Here is a 27,903-nt window from a genome sequence, read left to right on the forward strand (position 1 = left end):
CCTTCAGCTACAATGATGGGACAGTCAATGCTCCTCTGTGGTCAGGCTGGCTGCAATAATCTTCTTTCCTCCTCATTCCCAAATCTAAGATGCAAACTGTTGTACCAAGGCTACTCCAGAAGCTCAACTGCAAGAGTTATCTAACTATTGTAGAAAGATTAAAGAGTTTGAAAGATGATCAAGACCATAATTCAAGATCGGGTTTTTGCGTTAGCTACTCCAGCCTTCATTTCTGATGGACCAGAATTAGAAAATCCTATGGAGGCATATGGTATTTAATATGAATGAAAAGCTGGGCAAGATCCAAAATATATACTTTATTTCTGTTGTGCATTGTATTATCTAAAGGTTTTTACAGAAACAATTGAAAGAAATAATCTCCTTGGAGAATCCCATCGCAGAGAAAATTTACATTACAATGATTTTTTTTGCTGATTAAACAGAAGATAAATTGCACTTCAATGTACATTTGTGAACATGGCAAAAATAACCGAGTGGTTCCTCAATGAGCTGATGAAATGAGTTGCTGTTAACACTATAAACTGCTCAGCATCTCTCTATTTCAGTCTTGAAGGAGGGTCTTATCAAGGAACTGAGAGCAAGGGCAGAGACACCTGGTACAAGGCCTGCCGCAACCTTCAATATCTGAAGAAGTCTTTGGGCTATCACAGATCTCCTTTCTGTCGACTAAATAATAAAATGTTATTTCAGTCCCGTGTTATCTTGTTTGCATACTGCAAGAAATAAAGGTAAAAGTAGAAATTCCACAACACAAAGTCCCTTTTGTTCTCCATTACATGCAGGAGTTAAATGGGTTGTTTGATCCAGGCTTTTATAACATAACCTTTTGTCCCTCATTCAGTCTCTCTGCATCATGCACAATTTCCAAGCCAAGAGGGCAAGTAGTTGCCCCTTTTAATTCACCTTCAAACTATTCTGAGAGTAAGCAGGCAACCTGCTGCTAGATGCACTGAATTTCCCTGCCAATATAACCAAGGCATTCAAATTGAGGCATTCAAAAGGGAATCAGTTTATCTGAAAAGGAAGAATGTGCAGAGTTACAGGGAGAAAGCAGGGGAATGACACTAAGTGACTTGCTCAGAAAGCCAGTGCAGACACGATGAGCTGAATGGCCTCCATCTGCACCATAACAATTCTGTGATTCTGAATTCTCAAACTGCATATGACAGGCTTGTGGTCATGAGCTGGAATTTTCTTTTCCAAAACCCAAGTCAAATTTATTCAAAACTTATAAACATAGTCGTGTCCAAAAATAAAAATGATCGATCTGTTCAGCTCAGCGATCTCGTTCCTCTATTAGATGTCAAGTGATCTTTGGGGCAGGTGTAAGTAAATGCAGTACTACGTACAGTTTTAGGTATTCCAGGTTAGGACCGGGTAAACTGGCTGCAGGGCGGTGAAGTAAGAGGGGAAGGAACTGCATGTAGCAAAAAATACACCACAAAAATTCTCCTTCTCCAAAATGCTTTCAAAGAGAAATTGGGCACCGACACCAGTATACTTCGCACTGTTAAATCAGATACTAGCAGCATCTAACTCAATCTAAAGATTAGCAAATACCACATGTGGCCAAGAAAGTTACTGATGACATCTAGTTAATCTCCTTCTCTAGTAATGCTAAACACACCAGCTGCTCCTGGTTTGAACTAGTGAAACATTGACCCCCCAACAAGACCAGTCCCTGACTGTTCTGGTTTCACTCTCCCCTCCCCATTTTGTGAAAATCCATCTCAGTGTTGTACTATTTTTTCAGATTCACATCATTGCAGAGTGGTTGAAAAAATTCTGAACAGTCATATGGGGAAAAACCTGTAGTACTAAAATGTTTGGACAGCCACAGAATGAGCCAGGCCTTAGTTTGCAAAATAAATATAATTTACTGATGATGTAAACTTTCCACTATTGGCCCTCAAACTGACAATTTCAGCTTTTTATTTTTCCTTTACATGACTTTGCATAGCACCAAGACCAATACTAAAATATCATTAACCCTTCATACCACCCAGAGAGGCACAGATGGTATTTGTGGAGAGGACGGGAGAGGACAAAACCTCTCACAAGGTCTCCCAATCCCAGATTGCCATAATCAGGGCAACTTCCTGCAGATCCCCTTCTTTCCCTGCTGGGAAGTGCTTGCTCTCTGCTCAAGATCTCCCCACATCAGCACACCGGAGAGCCCAAACTCTCAATGGAGAACCCTGAAAACAAACCAGCTTCAACAATAAATTATGATTGTATAGCACCTTTAATGTAATGAAACATCTCAAGGCACTTCACAGGAGAATTATAAAACAAAGTGACACTGAGCCACATAAGGAGATAGAAGATCAGATGACCAAAAGCTTGGTCAATGAGGTAGATTTTAAGGCGTGTCTTAAATGAGGAAACTGAGGTACAGAGGCAAGAGAGTTGTAGGGAAGGAATTCCAGAGCTTGGGGCCCAGGCAACTGAAGACATGTCCACCAACGGTGGAGCAATTATAATTAGGAATGCACAAGAGATCAGAATTGGGAAAGCGCCGATATTTTGAAGATAGTGGGGTTGGAGGAGATCACAGATAGGGAGGATCAAGGCCATGAGGGGATTTGAAAACAGGAATGAAAATTTTAAAGTCAAGGCATTGCTTGACCAGGAGTCAACGTAGGTCAGTGAACATAGGTGGGGAAACAGGACTTGCTGTGAGTTAAGGCACGGACACCAGAGATTTCGATGATCCCAAGTTTACATAGGGTAAAATATGGGAGACCGGTCAAGGGAGTGTTGGGATAGTCGAGTCCAGAGGTAACAAAGGCACGAATGAGGTTTTCAGCAACAGATGAGCTGACACAGAGCAGAGTCGGGCAGTGTTACAGAGGTGGAAATAGGCAATTTTAATAATGATAAAGCACGAGGTCGGAAACTCATCTCAGAATAAAATCTGACGCTAAGATTGTAAACAGACTGATTTAATCTCAGACTGTCGCCAGGGAGAGGGATGGAGTCAGTAGCTAGGGAACCCAAGATAGAGAGGGGCCCAAGAATGATGGCTTTGATTTTCCCAATATTTAATTGTAGAAAATATCTGCCCAGCCTGTACTGAATGTTGGATAAGTTGTCTGATAATTTAGCAGTAGTACAGGAGTCGAGAGAGATGGTGTTGAGGTATGATGGTGGTATTGGGTGTCATCAGAGTAGTTGTGAAAACTAACACTAAGCTTCCTACAACTGTGTGTGGATCAAAACTGCATGACTGTGCCATCATGAACTGGGAGGCAGCGTACAGTTTGGGGAGAGAGTTCATGCGCCAGCGATGAAAGCAGCAACTCTTTTCTTAAAATGGTGTTTCCTTTCTCAGTCAGGTTGCAGCTGTTTCCCTACAAATACCATCTGTGCCTCTCTGATTGGCCATACACAATGAAAACGAAGGAAATGTAGTTAATCTCTGAAATAGAAGCAGTGGTTGCGTTCCTGAGTTTTTTTAAATTATTCATTCACAGGATGTGGGCTTCGTTGCTTGGGCCAGTATTTAATGCCCCCTAGTTGCCCTTGCGAAGGTGGTGGTGAGCTGCCTTCCTGAATCTCTGCAGTCCTCTGTGGTGTACGTACACCCACAGTGCTGTTAGAGAGGGAGTTCCTGGATTTTGACCCAATGACAGTGAAGGAACAGCGATATATTTTCAAGTCAGGATGGTGAGTGACTTGGAAGGGAACCTCTAGTTGTTGATGTTCCATCTATCTGCTGCCCTTGTCCTTTTACTTGGTAGTGGTCGTGGGTTTGGTGCTGTCTAAGGAGCCTTGGTGAGTTCCTGCAGTGCATCTTGTCGATGGTACACACTACTGCTTCTGTGCGTCAGTGGTGGATGGAATGAATGTTTGTGGAAGTGGTGCCAATCAAACGGGCTACTTTGTCCTGGATGGTGTCAAGCTTCTTGAGTATTGTGGAAGCTGCACTCATCCACGCAAGTGGAGAGTATTCAAGCACACTCCTGACTTGTGCCTTGTAGAGCGTGGACAGACTCTGGGGAGTCAGGAGGTGAGTTACTCATCACACGATTCCCAGCCTCTGACCTGCTCTTGTAGCCACAGTATTTATATGGCTAGTCCAGTTCAGTTTCTGGTCAATGGTAACTGCCAGGACGTTGATAGTGGGGAATTCAGTGATGGTAATGCTATTGAATGTCAAGAGGCGATGATTAGATTCTCTCTTGCTGGAAATGGTCATTGCCTGACACTTGTGTGGCATGAATGTTACTTGCCACTTGTCAGCCCAAGCAACTTTAAGTGAAACGACTTTAGTGAATCATGGGTTCCTATGGGAACCAATGTTAAAACCAGAGTTAGGCTCCTTCAGATATTTCTCACCCAGAATAACTAATGCGCAAGACTGTACCATTCATGTGCAATATTGTGCATTCCTAGCTGAAATAACTTGCAAAATAAAATTCCTTAAATATAAAATATAATAAATGTAAAATGTTTTTTAAAATATACTCACTTACAATACAGTACTTTTAGATTAACAAGGCTCTGTCTAGTGGCAGAAGGTGGTCAGTGCAGGTAGCAACTGAAGTTCTCGGACTAGTCTGGCACATAGCACAGACACATCATTATCAACACAATAACAGGCTCAGAATTATTCTTACCTCCAGCTCAGCAGGAATCAGGGGGCTCGAGTAGGAATCTGCCAATTGCTTCAGGGTGTACATCTCAACTGATTGGTGCTTAACAGCCTTGCCTGTGCCAGAAAAGCAGAGTTGCCAAAGTCTCAATATTCAATTGATACTTGAGCTGGTTACTTCAAAGCCGTTCACTTTACCTGCATTTCACGCTGTGGACTTCTCCCGATCACTTGTCATTTGGCATGAACAAGACTTTATAAATGCAGCAATTATACCTCAATACTCAAGCTTTCTATCCCTACTCCTGATGCAGCACCAGACTTTACCATCCTCTGGTTCCCTGGGGGGAGGCAGTGGCATCATGGTATTGTTACTGGACTAGAATTCGAGAGACCTGGGGTAATTCTCTGGGGACCTGGGTTCGAATCCCACCATGGCAGATGGTGAAATTTTAATTCAATAAAAATCTGGAATTAAAAGTGATGACCACAAAACCATTGCCAATTGTCATAAAAACCCCTGGTTCACTAATACCCTTTAAGGATGGAAATCTGCCACCCTTACCTGGTCTAACCTAAATGTGTACTCCAGACCCACAGCAATGTGGTTGACTCTTAAATGTCCTCAAACAAGGGCAATGAGGGATGGGCAATAAATACAGGTGTAGCCAGTGACACCTACATCCCATGAACAAACTTTTAAAAAATTATTCCTTAATTTTGGCTCATTCACTTGCCCATCAAACCCTACTAAACTTGACTTGGATTTCTGGTCATCACTGAGTTTCAGGATTGTTTTTATTTGACTAAACTGTCAATATAAAACCGCAAAACAAAAACAGAATTACCTGGAAAAACTCAGCAGGTCTGGCAGCATCGGCGGAGAAGAAAAGAGTTGACGTTTCGAGTCCTCATGACCCTTCGACAGAACTTGAGTTCGAGTCCAGGAAAGAGCTGAAATATAAGCTGGTTTAAGGTGTGTGTGTGGGGGGCGGAGAGATAGAGAGACAGAGAGGTGGAGGGGGTTGGTGTGGTTGTAGCGACAAACAAGCAGTGATAGAAGCAGATCATCAAAAGATGTCAACAACAATAGTACAATAGAACACATAGGTGTTAAAGTTAAAGTTGGTGATATTATCTAAACGAATGTGCTAATTAAGAATGGATGGTAGGGCACTCAAGGTATAGCTCTAGTGGGGTTTTTTTTATTTTATATAATGGAAATAGGTGGGAAAAGGAAAATCTTTATAATTTATTGGGAAAAAAAAAAGAAGGGGGAAACAGAAAGGGGGTGGGGATGGGGGAGGGGACTCACGACCTAAAGTTGTTGAATTCAATATTCAGTCCGGAAGGCTGTAAAGTCCCTAGTCGGAAGATGAGGTGTTGTTCCTCCAGTTTGCGTTGGGCTTCACTGGAACAATGCAGCAAGCCAAGGACAGACATGTGGGCAAGAGAGCAGGGTGGAGTGTTAAAATGGCAAGCGACAGGGAGGTTTGGGTCATTCTTGCGGACAGACCGCAGGTGTTCTGCAAAGCGGTCGCCCAGTTTACGTTTGGTCTCTCCAATGTAGAGGAGACCACATTGGGAGCAACGAATGCAGTAGACTAAGTTGGGGGAAATGCAAGTGAAATGCTGCTTCACTTGAAAGGAGTGTTTGGGTCCTTGGACGGTGAGGAGAGAGGAAGTGAAGGGGCAGGTGTTGCATCTTTTGCGTGGGCAAGGGGTTGTGCCATAGGAGGGGGTTGAGGAGTAGGGGGTGATGGAGGAGTGGACCAGGGTGTCCCGGAGGGAGCGATCCCTACGGAATGCCGATAAGGGGGGTGAAGGGAAGATGTGTTTGGTAGTGGCATCATGCTGGAGTTGGCGGAAATGGCGGAGGATGATCCTTTGAATGCGGAGGCTGGTGGGGTGATAAGTGAGGACAAGGGGGACCCTATCATGTTTCTGGGAGGGAGGAGAAGGAGTGAGGGCGGATGCGCGGGAGATGGGCCGGACACGGTTGAGGGCCCTGTCAACGACCGTGGGTGGAAAACCTCGGTTAAGGAAGAAGGAGGACATGTCAGAGGAACTGTTTTTGAATGTAGCATCATCGGAACAGATGCGACGGAGGCGAAGGAACTGAGAGAATGGGATGGAGTCCTTACAGGAAGTGGGGTGTGAGGAGCTGTAGTCGAGATAGCTGTGGGTGTCGGTGGGTTTGTAATGGATATTGGTGGACAGTCTATCACCAGAGATTGAGACAGAGAGGTCAAGGAAGGGAAGGGAAGTGTCAGAGATGGACCACGTGAAAATGATGGAGGGGTGGAGATTGGAAGCAAAATTAATAAATTTTTCCAAGTCCTGTCGAGAGCATGAAGCAGCACCGAAATAATCATCGATGTACCGGAGAAAGAGTTGTGGAAGGGGGCCGGAGTAGGACTGCAACAAGGAATGTTCCACATACCCCATAAAGAGACAGGCATAGCTGGGGCCCATGCGGGTACCCATAGCCACACCTTTTATTTGGAGGAAGTGAGAGGAGTTGAAGGAGAAATTGTTCAGCGTGAGAACAAGTTCAGCCAGACGGAGGAGAGTAGTGGTGGATGGGGATTGTTCGGGCCTCTGTTCGAGGAAGAAGCTAAGGGCCCTCAGACCATCCTGGTGGGGGATGGAGGTGTAGAGGGATTGGACGTCCATGGTGAAGAGGAAGCGGTAGGGGCCAGGGAACTGGAAATTGTTGATGTGACGTAAGGTGTCAGAGGAATCACGGATGTAGGTGGGAAGGGACTGGACAAGGGGAGAGAGAAGGGAGTCAAGATAACGAGAAATGAGTTCTGTGGGGCAGGAGCAAGCTGAGACGATCGGTCTACCGGGGCAGTTCTGTTTGTGGATTTTGGGTAGGAGATAGAAGCGGGCCGTCCGAGGTTGGGCAACTATCAGGTTGGAAGCTGTGGGAGGGAGATCCCCAGAGGAGATGAGGTCAGTGACAGTCCTGGAAACAATGGCTTGATGTTCAGTGGTGGGGTCATGGTCCAGGGAGAGGTAGGAGGAAGTGTCTGCGAGTTGACGCTCAGCCTCCGCGTGGTAGAGGTCAGTGCGCCAGACAACAACAGCACCACCCTTGTCAGCGGGTTTGATGACAATGTCAGGGTTGGACCTGAGAGAATGGAGTGCAGTAAGTTCAGAGAGAGACAGGTTAGAATGGGTGAGAGGAGCAGAGAAATTGACACGACTAATGTCGCGCCGACTGTTCTCAATGAAAAGATCGAGAGAAGGTAAGAATCCAGAGGGAGGGGTCCAGGTGGAGGGAGAATATTGAAGATGGGTAAAAGGATCCGTTGAACTGGGAGAGGACTCCTGCCCAAAGAAGTGAGCCCGGAGACGAAGACGGCGGAAGAAGAGTTCAGTATCATGCCGAGCCCGAAATTCATTGAGGTGAGGGCGTAAGGGTATGAAACTAAGTCCTTTGCTGAGCACTGAACGTTCAGCATCGGAGAGGGGAAGGTCAGGGGGTATAGTGAATACACGGCTGGGGTTGGGATTGGAAGATGGGGTGGGGACGGAGGGACAGGCAGGGGTGGAGGGTCCTAGATGGGTGTTGGTGTCGATGAGTTGTTGGAGCTTGCGTTCCTTAGCACTTGAGAGAAAGAGAAAAAGTTTCTTGTTGAGGCGTCGGATGAGCCGAAGGATAAAATGAAACTGGGGGCACGCGCAGCTTTGAAAAAGGGTACGGCGGTGCTGCTGGAGGGAGAGGTCGAGTGTGTTCATATGGCGCATCCGGGGAAGTCAACTAGAGGAGCCAAACCCCACCATGCAGGACACCAAAGTTAAAAATAGTACAAGACGACACAGTGAATCAAGTATCCGAGCATAGGTTAGGACAAATTTGGCTTTTAAAAGTTTGGGGGGTGCAAGGGAAAAGGGATAGGGAGGGGTTCTGCAGTTGACTGTCCTGGAAATTAGAAGCAGTATCAAAATGTGACAAATGAGAGTCTCTCAAAGATTGCCTCGATTTTCATTTGAAACTTACCCCCAACTGCAAGGAAGCAAACTTTCCCAAGAAAGAAATTCACATCAACATAGGCCAGAGATGCCTTCACAGTTTCTACACTGAAATGAAAGAGCAGAGCTTAATGGAGAATTTTCTCAAAAAGGAGACAATGTAATGGTGTTAATATGGTACAGAAACATAATTAATGTTCTTTGCAATTTTATGCCCCCTTTAAAGTATACTGCTTGCATAAAAGCAGGTCCTTACTGTCAAGATCTTCACCCTGCTCTTGATTTTGGTTTCACCCTGTTTCTATTGCTGATGTTTTACCAAGACAACCTAAAAGTGGCTGCCATGCATTCGGAATGACAAGCTCTCTGCAGCATCATAGATCAGCAGCTCTGTATTATCAAACTCCTAACTCAATTATTCCCTGTCTATTTTAATCCATTAAGCATCACAGATAAGTTATCCAATCTTTAACAATGACACTGCCTCAAATGAGAATTTGCAATGCAAGTTATGTGTAGTAATTATCAGGGTCAAACATTATAGCACATTATGAACGATTTGATTCCCATTGCCTGTATTCAGACATGATGTTAGCACTGATTAATACAGCAGAGAGAGTGACCCTTTAGTTGAGATTGCTATTATTCCATGATATCAGAGTTAATTTAGTGTATTGGTCCCAATCCAAAGCTGAAACATCACATTGAATTCAAGACTTTCAAATGATGCAATAGGGTTCACCCCCTCAACTTGATAATAATAGTGATGAAATCCATAGTTTGCAAGCTGTTGCCCACACTGACAGTGGTTTCAAAGCCTGATTTTTTTTTTTTGAGACAGTCCCTAACAGAAAAAGGAGCCAAAATTCTAGGTTTCTGGGAAAGGGGTTGTACATTGGAATTCCTGGCTGTGGCATCAAACTTCTGAGCAATCAGTCTGTGGCTTATTTTGCTAGTGAAACAGAAGTTAATTGGGATAAAAAATACATAAGGCTGAGGGGCAAAATCTCAGCTCGTACTCAGAAGGCTCTCGGAGTTCAGCTTTCTCAGCAGGAGAAGGACAATACAATGGCTGCAGGAAAGCTGTGTGTGTAAGACAGCTAAGGTAGAAAGCCGTGGCACAACTAGAAAAGAGGAACAAAAAGGCTGGTTCCATTAGAAAAGCTGAGAAGGATCTGGAAAGATGTGCCGTTTGGTGGAAATCGTACCCTTGGAATTCTGTGTTGTAAAGCTGCTGTCAGATTGGACTTTATGCTTAACTCCTGTGTGAATAAAGAAATCAAAACTCTACCTGGGAAGAGCAATGTTTTTCGGGATTGTATGTGGTGCAATATTTGCTGGGAGAACTGACTTTGTTTAATCAGCTATTTAAAATATAACTTATAGTATCTACTGAATATAATTTGCTTGTTAATACGTTTAATTTATATTGATTTTGGTTTGATTGTTACAGTGAAAGTGAAATCTTATCCATCGGATTCTTCTCCTGGGGTTGTTTGGTTCTTTTACATTATTGCTTTCCAAAGGGATCGTACTAAGTGTCAGCCTTGGCTCAATGGTAACACTTTTGTCTTCTGAGTCAGAAGGCCATGGGTTCAAGCAGCACTTAAGGCTTGAGCATGTAATTTAGGCTGACACTTCAATATAACGCTGAGGGGGTGCTGCACTGACAGAAATGCTATTTTTTGAATAACGCTGAGGCCCCAACCTTCCTCTCTGGTGGACTGTGTAAAAGAATACGCAGCATAGTTGAAGACAGATAGAGGTCTCCTTGGTGCCCTGGCCAATATTCATTTTTTTTATTCGTTCATGGGACATGTGTCGCTGGCTTGGCCAGCATTCGTTGCCCACCCCTAATTGGCCTGGAGAACTCAGACTCAGATGTTAACAGCACAGGAGGCCATTCAGCCCCTCTCACTCACAGCAGTCAACAAAAGTCTGACTACACTAACCCCATTTTCCAGCATTTGGCCCATAGCCCTGGAGGCTATGGCAACGCAAGTAAATTTCTAAATACTGAAATTTTACGAGTTACTGACTCAACCACCTTTTCAGGCAGTGAGTTCCGGACTTCCAACACTCTCTGGGTGAAAAAATTTCTCCTCAACTCTTAGCCTTCTTCCTCTTACCTGAAATCTATGTCCCTTAGTTATTGACCCCTCCACTAAAGGAAAAACAGCCTTCCTATCCACCCCATCCAAGCCCCTCATAATCTTATACACCTCTATCAGGTCCCCTCTCAACATTTGCTGCACCAAGGAAAACAACCCCAGCCTATCCAATCTTTCCTCAAAGCTCAGACCCTCCAGCCCAGGCAGCATCCTAGTGAATCTCCTCTGCACCCTCTCCAAAGCAATCACATCCGTCCTATAATGTGGCGACCAAAACTGCAAGCAGTACTCCAATTGTGGCCTAACCAGCGTTTTATACAGTTCCAGCATAATCTTCCTGCTCTTGTATTCTATGCCTCAGCTAATAAAGGCAAGTGTCCCATATGCCTTCTTAACCACCTTATCTACTTGCCCTCCTACCTGCAGGGATCTGTGGATAAGCATACCAAAGTCCCTCTGATCTTCAGTACTCTCCAGGGTCCTACCATTCATAGTGTAATCCCTTACCTTGTTAGCCCTTCCCAAATGCATTACCTCACACTTTTTCAGGTTGAATTCCATTTGCCACTGCTCTGCCCAACTGACCAGTCCATTGATATCCTCCTGCAGTTTACGGCTATCCTCCTCACTATTTACCACCCTACCAATTTTCGTGTCATCTGCAAACTTCTTGATCATACCCCCTACATTTAAGTCCAAATCATTTATGTACATCACAAACAGCAAGGGGCCAAGCACCGAGCCCAGTGGAACCCCACTTGAAACAGGCTTCCAGTCATAGAAACATCTCTCTACCATCACCCTCTGCTTCCTGCCTCTCAGCCAATTTTGGATCCAACGTGCCACTTGCCTTGGATCCCATGGGCTCTTACAGATCATTCTGCCATGAGGGACCTTATTAGAAGCCTTGCTAAAGATCATGTAGACCACATCAAATGCATTATCCTCATCAACACTCCCTTAACAAATCCATGCTGACTATCCCTGATTAATCCTTGTCTCTCCAAGTGCAGATATATTCTTATTCTGTCCCTCATAATTTTTTTAGTAACTTCTCCACCACCAAGGTTAGACTGACTGGCCTGTAATTTCCTGGTCTATCCCTTCCTCTTTACTAGTGAGACAACATTAGCAGTCCTCCAGTCTTCTGGCACCTCATCTGTGGCCAGAGAGGATTTGAAAATTACTGCCAGGGCTCCTGATATCTCTTCCCTTGCCTCCCTCAACAGCTTGGGGTACATCTCATTTGGGCCCGCGGATTTATCCACTTTTAAGGTCACAAAACCTGCTAGTGCCTCCTCTCTCTCAATGTTAATTTCCTCTAATATTTCCAGTCCTCCACCCTTATGTCTATACCTGTGGTGGTGGTGGTCATGAGCTGCTTTCTTGAACCGCTGCAGTCTATGTGGTGTAGATACACCCACAGTGCTGTTAGGGAGGGAGTTCCAGGATTTTGACCCAGCAACAGTGAAGGAACATCGCTATATTTCCAAGTCTGGATAGCGTGTGGCTTGGGAGGGGAACTCCCAGGTGGTGGTGTGCCCATGCATCTGCTGCCCTTGTCCTTCTAGACGGTAGAAGTCGCAGGTTTAGAAGGTGCTGTCGAAGGAGAATTGGCAAATTGCAGCAGTGCGTCTTGTAGATAGTACACATTGCTGCCACTATGCATCAATTGTGGAGGGAGTCAATGTTGAAAGTGGTGAATGGGGTGTCAATCAAGCAGGTTGCTTTCTCCAGGATGGTGCTGTCGGATCTACACTCATCCGGGCAAGTTGAGAGTACTCCATCACACTCCTGACTTGTGCCATATGGATGCTGGGCCGGCTTTGGGGAGTCAGGAGGTGAGTTACTCTCTGCAGAATTCCAAACCTCTGACCTGCTCTTGTAACCACAGTATTTATATGGCTGGTCCAGTTCAGCCCAGGATGTTGACAGTGGGGGATTCAGCGATGGTAATGCCATTGAATGTCATGGGGAGATGGTCAGATTTTCTTTTGCTGGAGATGGTCATTGCCTGGCACTTAAGTAATGTGAATGTTACTTGCCAACTAAAAGTGGTTAACTGGTTATTTATCTTATTGCTGGTGTGGACAAATTGGCTGCCAAGTTTCCTAAATTACAACAGCAACTACACTTCAAAAGTACTTTCATTCTATTGATAAAGCACCGCAGGACATCCTGAGATCATGAAAGGTGCTTTAAAAATACAATCAAGAAAGAAATACAATTTAGATTGGGATACATTATTCAAACAAAAAGTAAAGCCAAAATAAAAGCAAACAGGACAAGAAGTGAAAACAGTGGAGACATTAAAATATATTAATTTACAAGTGTGGGGGTTATATTGGCAGTTTGGAGTTAAAATTGGAACATTAAAACGACTTCTGATACATTAATTACTTCATTATTTAACATATTAAGCTTTGTTTCAGCATCAAGGTGTACAAACTGAAGATTTTACAAAAAGGAACAGTCCTTTAAGCCAGATATGCTACAGTAAGCTGATCAAGTCAAAAGGTTCCTTTTCCCATTTGAGAAAAACATTATTGTTATAAAATGAAGCCAGGTCCTTAACAGATCGGATTGTTATGGCTGTTGAGGCAGTGTGGCACACAGATCTCTCACCTCATCATCCCTCCAACAAGCAATAAGAATAGTGAGCACACTGCACTGCAAGAGAAAAAAAATCAGAAGAACTGCTCTCGTAGGTGGCCAGTCTCCACAAGTGCTCCTCTCCCAGCGCCACTGGGCAATGTATCAGTGCCAGGATTTTACAGTAACTAGGTTAGTTGCTACAAGTGATGCACCTTTAAAGGAAATTGCAGCTCACCTGTGCTGACTACGCAAATCCATGAGGAAGACAATGAGATCTATCCGTGGTCTGGTGTGTTCATTTTCCACAGGTAATGGCAGACGTTTCGCTAAGTGACTAAAAGAAAATAAGTGAGTTACAGAGTTATACTGGAACCTCAACCACAAATCATTTAGTAAACCCCAGGTGACTACGTTTGCTGTCACTTTGTTCGGTGAGTAGACTCGTGAACACAATCTCAGGCAAAAACATAATGGTGGAGATGACAGGTTATATGACTGACATCCATCCCACGAGTAGAGAGAGAGAGAGAACGCTGCCCTCCTATTTGACAACTCCTCATAGCTGGCTCAGGGCAGCATTCATAAAGGACTGAAAATAAACTTGCTCCCAGATGTGCACGGTCTATGCACCAGGAAGAAAAAGGACTTCTCTATTAACCTGGCACATGGTATTTAAAGGAATAGATAAGCCGAAGGAAACTGCCATTGCATACAGATTTACCCATAGAGCTCTCACATGTTAGTTAATAAAAATGCAATTACTACAAAATGCTCATTTGGGTGTTTTGTTTGGCTCACATTGTAAGCAAATGTACAATGTGCCACTGTGGAAACTGCACAGTAGTGCCATCACCCAATAAAAGCAAGACATGAACTCTGCCTCTATTGCATTCCTGACCTGAATTCTCTCCCATTTGTCCTTTCCACAACAGTGAATTTTTCTTTAGTCTCCCCTGCCCTGTGGCTGGTAAAAGTTTAAAAACATTGGAAGCCACTTCTTCCAATCTAATGCTATCCCCACAAAGGGCAAGCAGACTTGGATCCCATCAGTCTGAGCTGGACTTGTACCAAATTCTCACAGGGAAAGAGAAAAATATGTAAAATCTTACAAAATATCTGCCAACTGCCTCAGTAAGTGGTGTTCCGAGAGGAGATGGAGGGTAGAAATAAGAGATTGACAGAACACCGGGCTGAATGGTTTACTCCAGCAATAAATTTCCTATTTGAAACAAGCTCAATCCTCCTGACAACCCTGGACACAGAACCTTTGAATGATACCGTGCAGGACATTCAGCCCATCGCTCGTGCACCGATGGCTGTTACCGTATGGGCCGTGTTTAAATGATTTACGTGCTCCTGTGATTATCTGTGAGACTTACACATTCACTTCAAAGGACTTGTTCTCCTTCAGGATCGCCTCTGCAAGTTGATCCAGATGAAGACCCTCTGCTCCCACTAACTGCAACAGGAAGAAAACAAATTAAATCTCTTCAATTCTGAATTCTCCTGCACTCAAACATATTTAGTGACGTGCATCCATTCATTGCTTGGAGACAGCAATACAACACATATGGTTCCTTCACCAAAGCGACTATACTTCAGTCAAAGCCCCAGCAGCACATTCAGCTTGGAGGGCTGGAGAAAGAGGGTAACCATGACCAAGCCTGATCCTGTTCTTCACTAAAGCTCAACAGTACCCTCCACCAGATTCATTAACGCAATCAGGAGCAGGAATGGAGGTGGGGCAGGTAATGGAAAGAGGAGAGGTGAAAACATAGAAAAATTTACAGGGTCGGAGAAGGCCCATCATGTCCGTGCCGGGGGGGGGGGGGGGGTAGAGTGATGGAGGGAAGAGGAGAGAGAGATGGAGGGAAGGGGAGAGAGAGATGGAGAGAGAGGGAGAGATGGAGGGAAGGTGAAAGAGAGATGGAGGGAAGGGGAGAGAGAGATGGAGGGAATGGGAGAGAGAGATGGAGGGAAGGTGAAAGAGAGATGGAGGGAAGGTGAAAGAGAGATGGAGGGAAGGTGAAAGAGAGATGGAGGGAAGGTGAAAGAGAGATGGAGGGAAGGGGAGAGAGAGATGGAGGGAAGGGGAGAGAGAGATGGAGGGAAGGGGAGAGAGAGATGGAGGGAAGGGGAGAGAGCGATGGAGGGAAGGGGAGAGAGAGATGGAGGGAAGGGGAGAGAGAGATGGAGGGAAGGGGAGAGAGAGATGGAGGGAAGGGGAGAGAGAGATGGAGGGAAGGGGAGAGAGAGATGAGGGAAGGGGGGAGAGAGAGATGGAGGGAAGGGGGGAGAGAGAGATGGAGGGAAGGGGAGAGAGAGATGGAGGGAAGGGGAGAGAGAGATGGAGGGAAGGTGAAAGAGAGATGGAGGGAAGGTGAAAGAGAGATGGAGGGAAGGGGAGAGAGAGATGGAGGGAAGGGGAGAGAGAGATGGAGGGAAGGGGAGAGAGAGATGGAGGGAAGGGGAGAGAGAGATGGAGGGAAGGGGAGAGAGAGATGGAGGGAAGGGAGAGAGAGAGGAGGGAAGAGGAGAGAGAGATGGAGGGAAGGGAAGGGGAGAGAGAGATGGAGGGAAGGGAAGGGGAGAGAGAGATGGAGGGAAGGGGAGAGAGAGATGGAGGGAAGGGGAGAGAGAGATGGAGGGAAGGGGAGAGAGAGATGGAGGGAAGGGGAGAGAGAGATGGAGGGAAGGGGAGAGAGAGATGGAGGGAAGGGGAGAGAGAGATGGAGGGAAGGGGAGAGAGAGATGGAGGGAAGGGGAGAGAGAGATGGAGGGAAGGGGAGAGAGAGATGGAGGGAAGGGGAGAGAGAGATGGAGGGAAGGGGAGAGAGAGATGGAGGGAAGGGGAGAGAGAGATGGAGGGAAGGGGAGAGAGAGATGGAGGGAAGGGGAGAGAGAGATGGAGGGAAGGGGGAGAGAGAGATGGAGGGAAGGGGAGAGAGAGATGGAGGGAAGGGGAGAGAGAGATGGAGGGAAGGGGAGAGAGAGATGGAGGGAAGGGGAGAGAGAGATGGAGGGAAGGGGAGAGAGAGGCATGGAGGGAGGGAGAGAAAAATGGAGGGAATGGGAGAGAGACATGGAGGGAGAGAGAGAGAGGGGCATGGAGGAAGGGAGAGAGAGAAGCATGGAGGGAATGGGAGAGAGAGATGGAGGGAAGGGGAGAGAGAGATGGAGGGAAGGGGAGAGAGAGATGGAGGGAAGGGGAGAGAGAGATGGAGGGAAGGGGAGAGAGAGATGGAGGGAAGGGGAGAGAGAGATGGAGGGAAGGGGAGAGAGAGATGGAGGGAAGGGGAGAGAGAGATGGAGGGAAGGGGAGAGAGAGATGGAGGGAAGGGGAGAGAGAGATGGAGGGAAGGGGAGAGAGAGATGGAGGGAAGGGGAGAGAGAGATGGAGGGAAGGGGAGAGAGAGATGGAGGGAAGGGGAGAGAGAGATGGAGGGAAGGGGAGAGAGAGATGGAGGGAAGGGGAGAGAGAGATGGAGGGAAGGGGAGAGAGAGATGGAGGGAAGGGGAGAGAGAGATGGAGGGAAGGGGAGAGAGAGATGGAGGGAAGGGGAGAGAGAGATGGAGGGAAGGAGAGAGATGGAGGGAAGGAGAGAGATGGAGGGAAGGAGAGAGATGGAGGGAAGGAGAGAGATGGAGGGAAGGAGAGGGAGAGATGGAGGGAGAGGGAGAGATGGAGGGAAGGGGAGAGAGATGGAGGGAAGGGGAGAGAGAGATGGAGGGAAGGGGAGAGAGAGATGGAGGGAGAGGGAGAGATGGAGGGAAGGGGAGAGAGAGGGAAGGGGAGAGAGAGATGGAGGGAAGGGGAGAGAGAGATGGAGAGAGAGGGAGAGATGGAGGGAAGGGGAGAGAGAGATGGAGGGAAGGGGAGAGAGAGATGGAGGGAAGGGGAGAGAGAGATGGAGGGAAGGGGAGAGAGAGATGGAGGGAAGGGGAGAGAGAGATGGAGGGAAGGGGAGAGAGAGATGGAGGGAAGGGGAGAGAGAGATGGAGGGAAGGGGAGAGAGAGATGGAGGGAAGGGGGAGAGAGAGATGGAGGGAAGGGGAGAGAGAGATGGAGGGAAGGGGAGAGAGATGGAGGGAAGGGGAGAGAGAGATGGAGGGAAGGGGAGAGAGAGATGGAGGGAAGGGGAGAGAGAGATGGAGGGAAGGGGAGAGAGAGATGGAGGGAAGGGGAGAGAGAGATGGAGGGAAGGGGAGAGAGAGATGGAGGGAAGGGGAGAGAGAGATGGAGGGAAGGGGAGAGAGAGATGGAGGGAAGGGGAGAGAGAGATGGAGGGAAGGGGAGAGAGAGATGGAGGGAAGGGGAGAGAGAGATGGAGGGAAGTGGAGAGAGAGATGGAGGGAAGGGGAGAGAGAGATGGAGGGAAGGGGAGAGAGAGATGGAGGGAAGGGGAGAGAGAGATGGAGGGAAGGGGAGAGAGAGATAGAGGGAAGGGGAGAGAGAGATGGAGGGAGAGGGAGAGAGATGGAGGGAAGGGGAGAGAGATGGAGGGAAGGGGAGAGAGAGATGGAGGGAGAGGGAGAGATGGAGGGAAGGGGAGAGAGAGATGGAGGGAAGGGGAGAGAGAGATGGAGAGAGAGGGAGAGATGGAGGGAAGGGGAGAGAGAGATGGAGAGAGAGGGAGAGATGGAGGGAAGATGAAAGAGAGATGGAGGGAATGGGAGAGAGAGATGGAGGGAATGGGAGAGAGAGATGGAGGGAATGGGAGGGAGAGATGGAGGGAAGGGGAGAGAGAGATGGAGGGAAGGGGAGAGAGAGATGGAGGGAAGGGGAGAGAGAGATGGAGGGAAGGGGAGAGAGAGATGGAGGGAAGGGGAGAGAGAGATGGAGGGAAGGGGAGAAAGAGATGGAGGGAAGGGGAGAGAGAGATGGAGGGAAGGGGAGAGAGAGATGGAGGGAGAGGGAGAGAGAGATGGAGGGAAGGAGAGAGAGAGATGGAGGGAGAGGGAGAGATGGAGGGAAGGGGAGAGAGATGGAGGGAAGGGGAGAGAGATGGAGGGAAGGGGAGAGAGAGATGGAGGGAAGGGGAGAGAGAGATGGAGGGAAGGGGAGAGAGAGATGGAGGGAAGGGGAGAGAGAGATGGAGGGAGAGGGAGAGAGAGATGGAGGGAAGGGGAGAGAGATGGAGGGAAGGGGAGAGAGATGGAGGGAAGGGGAGAGAGATGGAGGGAAGGGGAGAGAGAGATGGAGGGAAGGGGAGAGAGAGATGGAGGGAAGGTGAAAGAGAGATGGAGGGAAGGTGAAAGAGAGATGGAGGGAAGGGGAGAGAGAGATGGAGGGAAGGGGAGAGAGAGATGGAGGGAAGGGGAGAGAGAGATGGAGGAAGGGGAGAGAGAGATGGAAGGAAGGGGAGAGAGAGATGGAGGGAAGGGGAGAGAGAGATGGAGGGAAGGGGAGAGAGAGATGGAGGGAAGGGGGGAGAGAGAGATGGAGGGAAGGGGAGAGAGAGATGGAGGGAAGGGGAGAGAGAGATGGAGGGAAGGGGAGAGAGAGGTGTAGAGAAGGACAGAGAGAGAGATGGAGGGAAGGGGAGAGAGAGATGGAGGGAAGGGGAGAGAGAGATGGAGGGAAGGGGAGAGAGAGATGGAGGGAAGGGGAGAGAGAGATGGAGGGAAGGGGAGAGAGAGATGGAGGGAAGGGGAGAGAGAGATGGAGGGAAGGGGAGAGAGAGATGGAGGGAAGGGGAGAGAGAGATGGAGGGAAGGGGAGAGAGAGATGGAGGGAAGGGGAGAGAGAGATGGAGGGAAGGGGAGAGAGAGATGGAGGGAAGGGGAGAGAGAGATGGAGGGAAGGGGAGAGAGAGATGGAGGGAAGGGGAGAGAGAGATGGAGGGAAGGGGAGAGAGAGATGGAGGGAAGGGGAGAGAGAGATGGAGGGAAGGGGAGAGAGAGATGGAGGGAAGGGGAGAGAGAGATGGAGGGAAGGGGAGAGAGAGATGGAGGGAAGGGGAGAGAGAGATGGAGGGAAGGGGAGAGAGAGATGGAGGGAAGGGGAGAGAGAGATGGAGGGAAGGGAGAGAGAGATGGAGGGAAGGGGAGAGAGAGATGGAGGGAAGGGGAGAGAGAGATGGAGGGAAGGGGAGAGAGAGATGGAGGGAAGGGGAGAGAGATGGAGGGAAGGGGAGAGAGATGGAGGGAAGGGGAGAGAGAGATGGAGGGAAGGGGAGAGAGAGATGGAGGGAAGGGGAGAGAGAGATGGAGAGAGAGGGAGAGATGGAGGGAAGGGGAGAGAGAGATGGAGGGAAGGGGAGAGAGAGATGGAGAGAGGAGAAGGAGGGAAGGGAGAGAGATGGAGGGAAGGGGAGAGAGAGATGGAGGGAAGGGGAGAGAGAGATGGAGGGAAGGGGAGAGAGAGATGGAGGGAAGGGGAGAGAGAGATGGAGGGAAGGGGAGAGAGAGATGGAGGGAAGGGGAGAGAGAGATGGAGGGAAGGGGAGAGAGAGATGGAGGGAAGGGAGAGAGAGATGGAGGGAAGGGAGAGAGAGATGGAGGGAAGGGGAGAGAGAGATGGAGGGAAGGGGAGAGAGAGATGGAGGGAAGGGGAGAGAGAGATAGAGGGAAGGGGAGAGAGAGATGGAGGGAAGGGGAGAGAGAGATGGAGGGAAGGGGAGAGAGAGATGGAGGGAAGGGGAGAGAGAGATGGAGGGAAGGGGAGAGAGAGATGGAGGGAAGGGGAGAGAGAGATGGAGGGAAGGGGAGAGAGAGATGGAGGGAAGGGGAGAGAGAGATGGAGGGAAGGGGAGAGAGAGATGGAGGGAAGGGGAGAGAGAGATGGAGGGAAGGGGAGAGAGAGATGGAGGGAAGGGGAGAGAGAGATGGAGGGAAGGGGAGAGAGAGATGGAGGGAAGGGGAGAGAGAGATGGAGGGAAGGGGAGAGAGAGATGGAGGGAAGGGGAGAGAGAGATGGAGGGAAGGGGAGAGAGAGATAGAGGGAAGGGGAGAGAGAGATGGAGGGAGAGGGAGAGAGATGGAGGGAAGGGGAGAGAGATGGAGGGAAGGGGAGAGAGAGATGGAGGGAAGGGGAGAGAGAGATGGAGGGAGAGGGAGAGATGGAGGGAAGGGGAGAGAGAGATGGAGGGAAGGGGAGAGAGAGATGGAGAGAGAGGGAGAGATGGAGGGAAGGGGAGAGAGAGATGGAGAGAGAGGGAGAGATGGAGGGAAGATGAAAGAGAGATGGAGGGAATGGGAGAGAGAGATGGAGGGAATGGGAGAGAGAGATGGAGGGAATGGGAGGGAGAGATGGAGGGAAGGGGAGAGAGAGATGGAGGGAAGGGGAGAGAGAGATGGAGGGAAGGGGAGAGAGAGATGGAGGGAAGGGGAGAGAGAGATGGAGGGAAGGGGAGAGAGAGATGGAGGGAAGGGGAGAAAGAGATGGAGGGAAGGGGAGAGAGAGATGGAGGGAAGGGGAGAGAGAGATGGAGGGAGAGGGAGAGAGAGATGGAGGGAAGGAGAGAGAGAGATGGAGGGAGAGGGAGAGATGGAGGGAAGGGGAGAGAGATGGAGGGAAGGGGAGAGAGATGGAGGGAAGGGGAGAGAGATGGAGGGAAGGGGAGAGAGAGATGGAGGGAAGGGGAGAGAGAGATGGAGGGAAGGGGAGAGAGAGATGGAGGGAAGGGGAGAGAGAGATGGAGGGAGAGGGAGAGAGAGATGGAGGGAAGGAGAGAGAGAGATGGAGGGAGAGGGAGAGATGGAGGGAAGGGGAGAGAGATGGAGGGAAGGGGAGAGAGATGGAGGGAAGGGGAGAGAGATGGAGGGAAGGGGAGAGAGATGGAGGGAAGGGGAGAGAGAGATGGAGGGAAGGGGAGAGAGAGATGGAGGGAAGGGGAGAGAGAGATGGAGGGAGAGGGAGAGATGGAGGGAAGGGGAGAGAGAGATGGAGGGAAGGGGAGAGAGAGATGGAGAGAGAGGGAGAGATGGAGGGAAGGTGAAAGAGAGATGGAGGGAAGGGGAGAGAGAGATGGAGGGAAGGGGAGAGAGAGATGGAGGGAAGGGGAGAGAGAGATGGAGGGAAGGGGAGAGAGAGATGGAGGGAAGGGGAGAGAGAGATGGAGGGAAGGGGAGAGAGAGATGGAGGGAAGGGGAGAGAGAGATGGAGGGAAGGGGAGAGAGAGATGGAGGGAAGGGGAGAGAGAGATGGAGGGAAGGGGAGAGAGAGATGGAGGGAAGGGGAGAGAGAGATGGAGGGAAGGGGAGAGAGAGATGGAGGGAAGGGGAGAGAGAGATGGAGGGAGAGGGAGAGAGAGATGGAGGGAAGGGGAGAGAGAGATGGAGGGAAGGGGAGAGAGAGATGAAGGGGAGAGGGAGAGAGATGGAGGGAAGGGGAGAGAGATGGAGGGAAGGGGAGAGGGAGAGAGATGGAGGGAAGGGGAGAGAGATGGAGGGAAGGGGAGAGAGAGATGGAGGGAAGGGGAGAGAGAGATGGAGGGAAGGGGAGAGAGAGATGGAGGGAAGGGGAGAGAGAGATGGAGGGAAGGGGAGAGAGAGATGGAGGGAAGGGGAGAGAGAGATGGAGGGAAGGGGAGAGAGAGATGGAGGGAAGGGGAGAGAGAGATGGAGGGAAGGGGAGAGAGAGATGGAGGGAAGGGGAGAGAGATGGAGGGAAGGGGAGAGAGATGGAGGGAGTGGGAGAGGGAGAGAGATGGAGGGAAGGGGAGAGAGATGGAGGGAAGGGGAGAGAGAGATGGAGCGAAGGGGAGAGAGATGGAGCGAAGGGGAGAGAGATGGAGCGAAGGGGAGAGAGAGAAGGAGGGAAGGGGAGAGAGAGATGGAGGGAAGGGGAGAGAGAGATGGAGGGAAGGGGAGAGAGAGATGGAGGGAAGGGGAGAGAGAGATGGAGGGAAGGGGAGAGAGAGAGATGGAGGTAAGGGGAGAGGGAGAGAGATGGAGGGAAGGGGAGAGGGAGAGAGATGGAGGGAAGGGGAGAGGGAGAGAGATGGAGGGAAGGGGAGAGAGAGATGGAGGGAAGGGGAGAGGGAGAGAGATGGAGGGAAGGGGAGAGGGAGAGAGATGGAGGGAAGGAGATGGAGGGAAGGGGAGAGAGAGATGGAGGGAAGGGGAGAGAGAGATGGAGGGAAGGGGAGAGGGAGAGAGATGGAGGGAAGGGGAGAGGGAGAGAGATGGAGGGAAGGGGAGAGAGAGATGGAGGGAAGGGGAGAGGGAGAGAGATGGAGGGAAGGGGAGAGAGCGATGGAGGGAAGGGGAGAGGGAGAGAGATGGAGGGAAGGGGAGAGGGAGAGAGATGGAGGGAAGGGGAGAGGGAGAGAGATGGAGGGAAGGGGAGAGGGAGAGAGATGGAGGGAAGGGGAGAGGGAGAGAGATGGAGGGAAGGGGAGAGGGAGAGAGATGGAGGGAAGGGGAGAGAGAGATGGAGGGAAGGGGAGAGAGAGATGGAGGGAGCGGGAGAGAGAGATGGAGGGAAGGGGAGAGAGAGATGGAGGGAGCGGGAGAGATGGAGGGAAGGGGAGAGAGAGATGGAGGGAGAGGGAGAGATGGAGGGAAGGGGAGAGAGAGATGGAGGGAAGGGGAGAGAGAGATGGAGGGAGAGGGAGAGATGGAGGGAAGGGGAGAGAGAGATGGAGGGAGAGGGAGAGATGGAGGGAAGGGGAGAGAGAGATGGAGGGAAGGGGAGAGAGAGATGGAGGGAGAGGGAGAGATGGAGGGAGAGGGAGAGATGGAGGGAGAGGGAGAGATGGAGGGAAGGGGAGAGAGAGATGGAGGGAGCGGGAGAGATGGAGGGAAGGGGAGAGAGAGATGGAGGGAGAGGGAGAGATGGAGGGAAGGGGAGAGAGAGATGGAGGGAAGGGGAGAGAGAGATGGAGGGAAGGGGAGAGAGAGATGGAGGGAAGGGGAGAGAGAGATGGAGGGAGCGGGAGAGAGAGATGGAGGGAGCGGGAGAGATGGAGGGAAGGGGAGAGAGAGATGGAGGGAGAGGGAGAGGGAGAGAGATGGAGGGAGCGGGAGAGATGGAGGGAAGGGGAGAGAGAGATGGAGGGAAGGGGAGAGAGAGATGGAGGGAAGGGGAGAGAGAGATGGAGGGAAGGGGAGAGAGAGATGGAGGGAAGGGGAGAGAGAGATGGAGGGAAGGGGAGAGAGAGATGGAGGGAAGGGGAGAGAGAGATGGAGGGAAGGGGAGAGAGAGATGGAGGGAAGGGGAGAGAGAGATGGAGGGAAGGGGAGAGAGAGATGGAGGGAAGGGGAGAGAGAGATGGAGGGAGCGGGAGAGATGGAGGGAAGGGGAGAGAGAGATGGAGGGAGAGGGAGAGATGGAGGGAAGGGGAGAGAGAGATGGAGGGAAGGGGAGAGAGAGATGGAGGGAAGGGGAGAGAGAGATGGAGGGAGAGGGAGAGATGGAGGGAAGGGGAGAGAGAGATGGAGGGAAGGGGAGAGAGAGATGGAGGGAAGGGGAGAGAGAGATGGAGGGAAGGGGAGAGAGAGATGGAGGGAAGGGGAGAGAGATGGAGGGAAGGGGAGAGAGAGATGGAGGGAAGGGGAGAGAGATGGAGGGAAGGGGAGAGAGAGATGGAGGGAGAGGGAGAGATGGAGGGAAGGGGAGAGAGAGATGGAGGGAAGGGGAGAGAGAGATGGAGGGAAGGGGAGAGAGATGGAGGGAGCGGGAGAGAGAGATGGAGGGAGCGGGAGAGAGAGATGGAGGGAAGGGGAGAGAGATGGAGGGAGCGGGAGAGGGAGAGAGATGGAGGGAAGGGGAGAGAGATGGAGGGAGAGGGAGAGGCAGAGAGAGGGCGGGAGTAAAGAAGCAGAGTGATGGGAGAGGCAGGGGAGTGAAGAACTGGAGGGAGAGGGAGGGGGAGGGGGGAGGTTCCCGGGCCGAGTGCCCCTCACCAGGACGGTCCCGGTGTTCAGATCCGGGTGTTTGTTCAGCGGCTTCAGCACCGACATCCCGAGCGCGCTCCCGATCCAAATCCAACCGCCCCGAGCGCGCTCCCGATCCAAATCCAACCGCCACGAGCGCGCTCCCGATCCAAATCCAACCGCCGCGAGCGCGCTCCGGATTCAAATCTAACCGCCCCGAGCGCGCTCCCGATCCAAATCCAACCGCCACGAGCGCGCTCCCGATCCAAATCCAACCGCCGCGAGCGCGCTCCCGATCCAAATCCAACCGCCACGAGCGCGCTCCCGATCCAAATCCAACCGCCGCGAGCGCGCTCCGGATTCAAATCCAACCGCCGCGAGCGCGCTCCGGATTCAAATCTAACCGCCCCGAGCGCGCTCCGGATTCAAATCTAACCGCCGCGAGCACGCTGCCCACATGACCCGGAATATGCTAATGAAACCTCGCGGTAGTATTAATAAATTAATAAATTAGCGTCCTGAGCGCGGGGCGGGGATGGGGAGTCACGGCGACACCTACAGGCCGGAGGACTGCCACTCATAGCGCGGTGTGTATGGGGAGTCACAGCGACACTTACTGGCCGGTGGACCGCCAGTGTTCAGATGCTGGACGACCTTCCCCTTTCCCCCCAGTTTGCCCTATGGCTCTTTGCTAGAATTGAGGAATTACAGAGAAAGGGCTTTGCATTTGAAAGATGAAAACAGGAAGTGTTTGAAAAACTCAGCAAGTCTGGCAGCATCTGTGGAAGGAGATAGAGTTATATGACTCTTTTTAGAATTGAGAAAAAGAGTCATCTTGGACTGGAAATGTTAACTCTGTTTCTCTCGCTCCACAGATGCTGCCAGACCCACTGAATTTTTCCAGCATTTTCTGTTTTTATTTCACATTCCAGCATTTTATTTTAGTGCAAATACAAAAATACCTGGAAAAACTCAGCAGGTCTGACAGCATCTGCGGAGAGGGATACAGTTGACGTTTCGAGTCCGTATGACCCTCCATCGGAACTAAGACATATAGAAATGAGATGAAATATAAGCTGGTAGATGGGGGTGGGACAGGTAGAGCTGGATAGAGGGCCAGTGATAGGTGGAGCCCAAGAAGAGATTGCCAAAGATGTCATAGACTAAAGGACAAAGGGGTGTTGACGGTGGTGATATTAGCTAAAGGATGTGCTAATGGGGACATTAGGGAAGCAAGCTAGTGGCAGATGGCTCTAGTGTGGGTGGGGTGGGGGGAAGGGTTCAAAATGGGCTAAAAGGTGGAGATGAAACAATAGATTGAAATAAATTTAAAAATAGGAGGGATAAGAAAAAAAAGTGTAAAAAAATTATAAATTATTGGAAAAAGTTATTTTAGTGCTTGCATTTCAAAGATGTTAACTTTTCTAATTCCCAAATCAAATACTTTTCACCCAAGTTATTTCTATCCCAGCTTTGGCCACCATTGTGTCCCTCTCTTTCTTTAGTTTATTCTCAGGATGTGGACAAGGCTGGCATGTTGCCCATCATCTGCCACACATCAGAGTCAACCCCCTGGTCTTCTTCAACCAGTGCCAGGAGAGCTTCTATGTCACCAGAGCAGGAGCTCAGTTAAATCCCAACTTTCTTCTGAATACCAGCCACCACCGCCAACAAGGCACTCCCTCATCCCATCCTGAAGTGTCAGCTCAAGTCATGTGCCCAAGTCCTGGAATGGGAATTGAACACACAAGCTACTGGCTGAGGTAAGCCTAAGCTAATTGTTTTTTTTTTTCGAGAGGCTCTTTAATGACCACTCACAATCGAGAAAATGTGCTTTCTTTCTCCTCCCCTCACTTGGATTTTTCTCTCACTCTCTTTCACTCTCCTCGCATTATCTGACCTGGGCCTTTTTCTCCATTTGATTCTTTCTCCCACCTCAAATCTCCATCCTCTCTGTGTGTCATGAACATTCTTATCTTTATTTTCTCAAATATTAACACAGCTCTCCTGTCTTTGTACCTTTTATTGAGTGTACACTTGGATGCATTTGATCCTGTTCCCTAGAAAATATATCAGAACTCCAGTTTTAACTTTGATCCCTATTTTTCTCCATATCTTTGGCTCCGTTTCTTATGTCCCACATGGCAGCACTTCAAATGTACAGGATGTCTGCTTTGCAACATTCTAATACCACAGCAATCATCAATGTAGTTGGCCATTCAGCCCCTCGAGCCTGTTCCATTCTTCAGTTTGATAGATTCTCCCATCGCTGTAATGGATGAGTGTTCAGCAAGTGGGAAAAAAGAGCAGTTTGCTTTCTAGGTTGATTTGTATCATGCGTGACATTAGGCCAAGTCTTGATTTGTGTAACCAATTGCAGTACTGCATATAAAGTCAGTGTTGAAAGGATGGATGGAGGCATTGGCTTTGCACTGAGCTCACTTGTCCTGAAGGCGCCTGACTCTGTTCAGCTCCCCAAATGTCAGAATTGCTTGATAACAGAGACTTCTCCATTTGGGTCTGTCCAAGGTAGTTTTGTTCTCATTTATTGGATTCCAGCTCGCAAGTTCTGAGGCTGGTTTTCAAATTGTCTTTATATCTAAGTCTGGGACATCCTGTGGAGTGGGTTCCGCTGCTCAGCTGGCTGTAAAGTACTGCCTTTGGTATGTGGGAATCCTGCGTGTGAGCCACATGACCAACCCAGTAAAACTGAGCTCTCATGAGGGAAGACCATGAGGTTTGTCACAAAGCAAAGATCAGAGTGGTTCCTACATCACTTCTTTCAGGTTGCGAGACTTGGACAACCTACTGGTATCATATAAACCAACTAGAAGCATTCCATCTTCATTGACTGGGATCTATGTGTGACATCAGGAGGCACGACAATATCCCCAACACCAAGCTTCTTGCAAAGTGCTGCATACCTGACATTGAGAGCATTGTCCAATTAGACCACGGCTAAGCTGTGCCTGCCTTGGTTCCATAATCCCTTAAAAACTCCTCCAAGATGCACTGCAGCAACTCGCCAAGGCTTTCTTGACAGTATCTCCCAAAGCTGCAACCTCTACCACCTAGAAGGTTAAGGATAGCAGGCACATGCGAACACCACCACCTGCAAATTCCTCTTCAAATCGCTTGCCATCCCGACATTTGAATACATTGCCATTCCTTCATCACTGTCGGGTCAAAATTCTGAAGCTCCCCGCATAACAATGGGTGTACCGTCACACACGGACTGCAACAGTTCGAGAATGTGGCTCACCACCACCTTCTCAAGGGCAATTAGGGACGGGCAATAAATGCTGGCTTAGCCAGTGATGCCCACATCCCATGAATGAATAAATTAAATGGAGTATCCTGTCTAAGGAAATGCTATCAACCTTGGTTTTGAAATTGTTAATTGACCCAAGCTCATCAATAGGAGGAAGAGTTTCAGGAATATGAGGCAGGATCCAAGGAAAATGAATCAGAATATCTTCTTAACGGTGAGAGATTCAGAAGTATGGAGGAGCAAGAAGAGATGTAGGTGTCCATGTGCAAATCACTAAAAGCTGGAGAACAGATACAAAAGATAATCATGTTAAAATCATGAGTGGATGAGGCAACATTCCCTCTAACTTTGGTTTTGTGTGCCTGGCCGGCCTGTTAAGCTGCATGGTCCCTTTAGAATTGACTCACAGTCGCACATTCTCACAACTTAAAAGGGATGTTGCAAGCACGCAGCTTGTGCTGGACATTCCCAATCATTTCACAGCCAGGTGCCCGCGCAGAGTAGAT

General features: G+C 49.4%; 1 protein-coding gene across 1 annotated transcript; it reads right to left on the reverse strand.

Annotated features, from left to right (window-relative positions):
- Nucleotides 1–297: 297 nt before the first annotated feature.
- Nucleotides 298–24,593, reverse strand: pane1 (proliferation associated nuclear element). Its single transcript, XM_041177979.1, has 6 exons — nucleotides 24,157–24,593; nucleotides 14,685–14,764; nucleotides 13,541–13,639; nucleotides 8,628–8,707; nucleotides 4,644–4,735; nucleotides 298–687 (listed from the first exon to the last, which is right to left on the reverse strand). Exons 1-6 carry the CDS (start codon nucleotides 24,211–24,213, stop codon nucleotides 547–549), a joined length of 549 nt encoding a protein of 182 aa, XP_041033913.1. The 5' UTR covers nucleotides 24,214–24,593; the 3' UTR covers nucleotides 298–546.
- Nucleotides 24,594–27,903: the final 3,310 nt, after the last annotated feature.

Source organism: Carcharodon carcharias, chromosome 31 (assembly GCF_017639515.1).
Source record: "Carcharodon carcharias isolate sCarCar2 chromosome 31, sCarCar2.pri, whole genome shotgun sequence".
NCBI lineage: Eukaryota > Metazoa > Chordata > Chondrichthyes > Lamniformes > Lamnidae > Carcharodon > Carcharodon carcharias.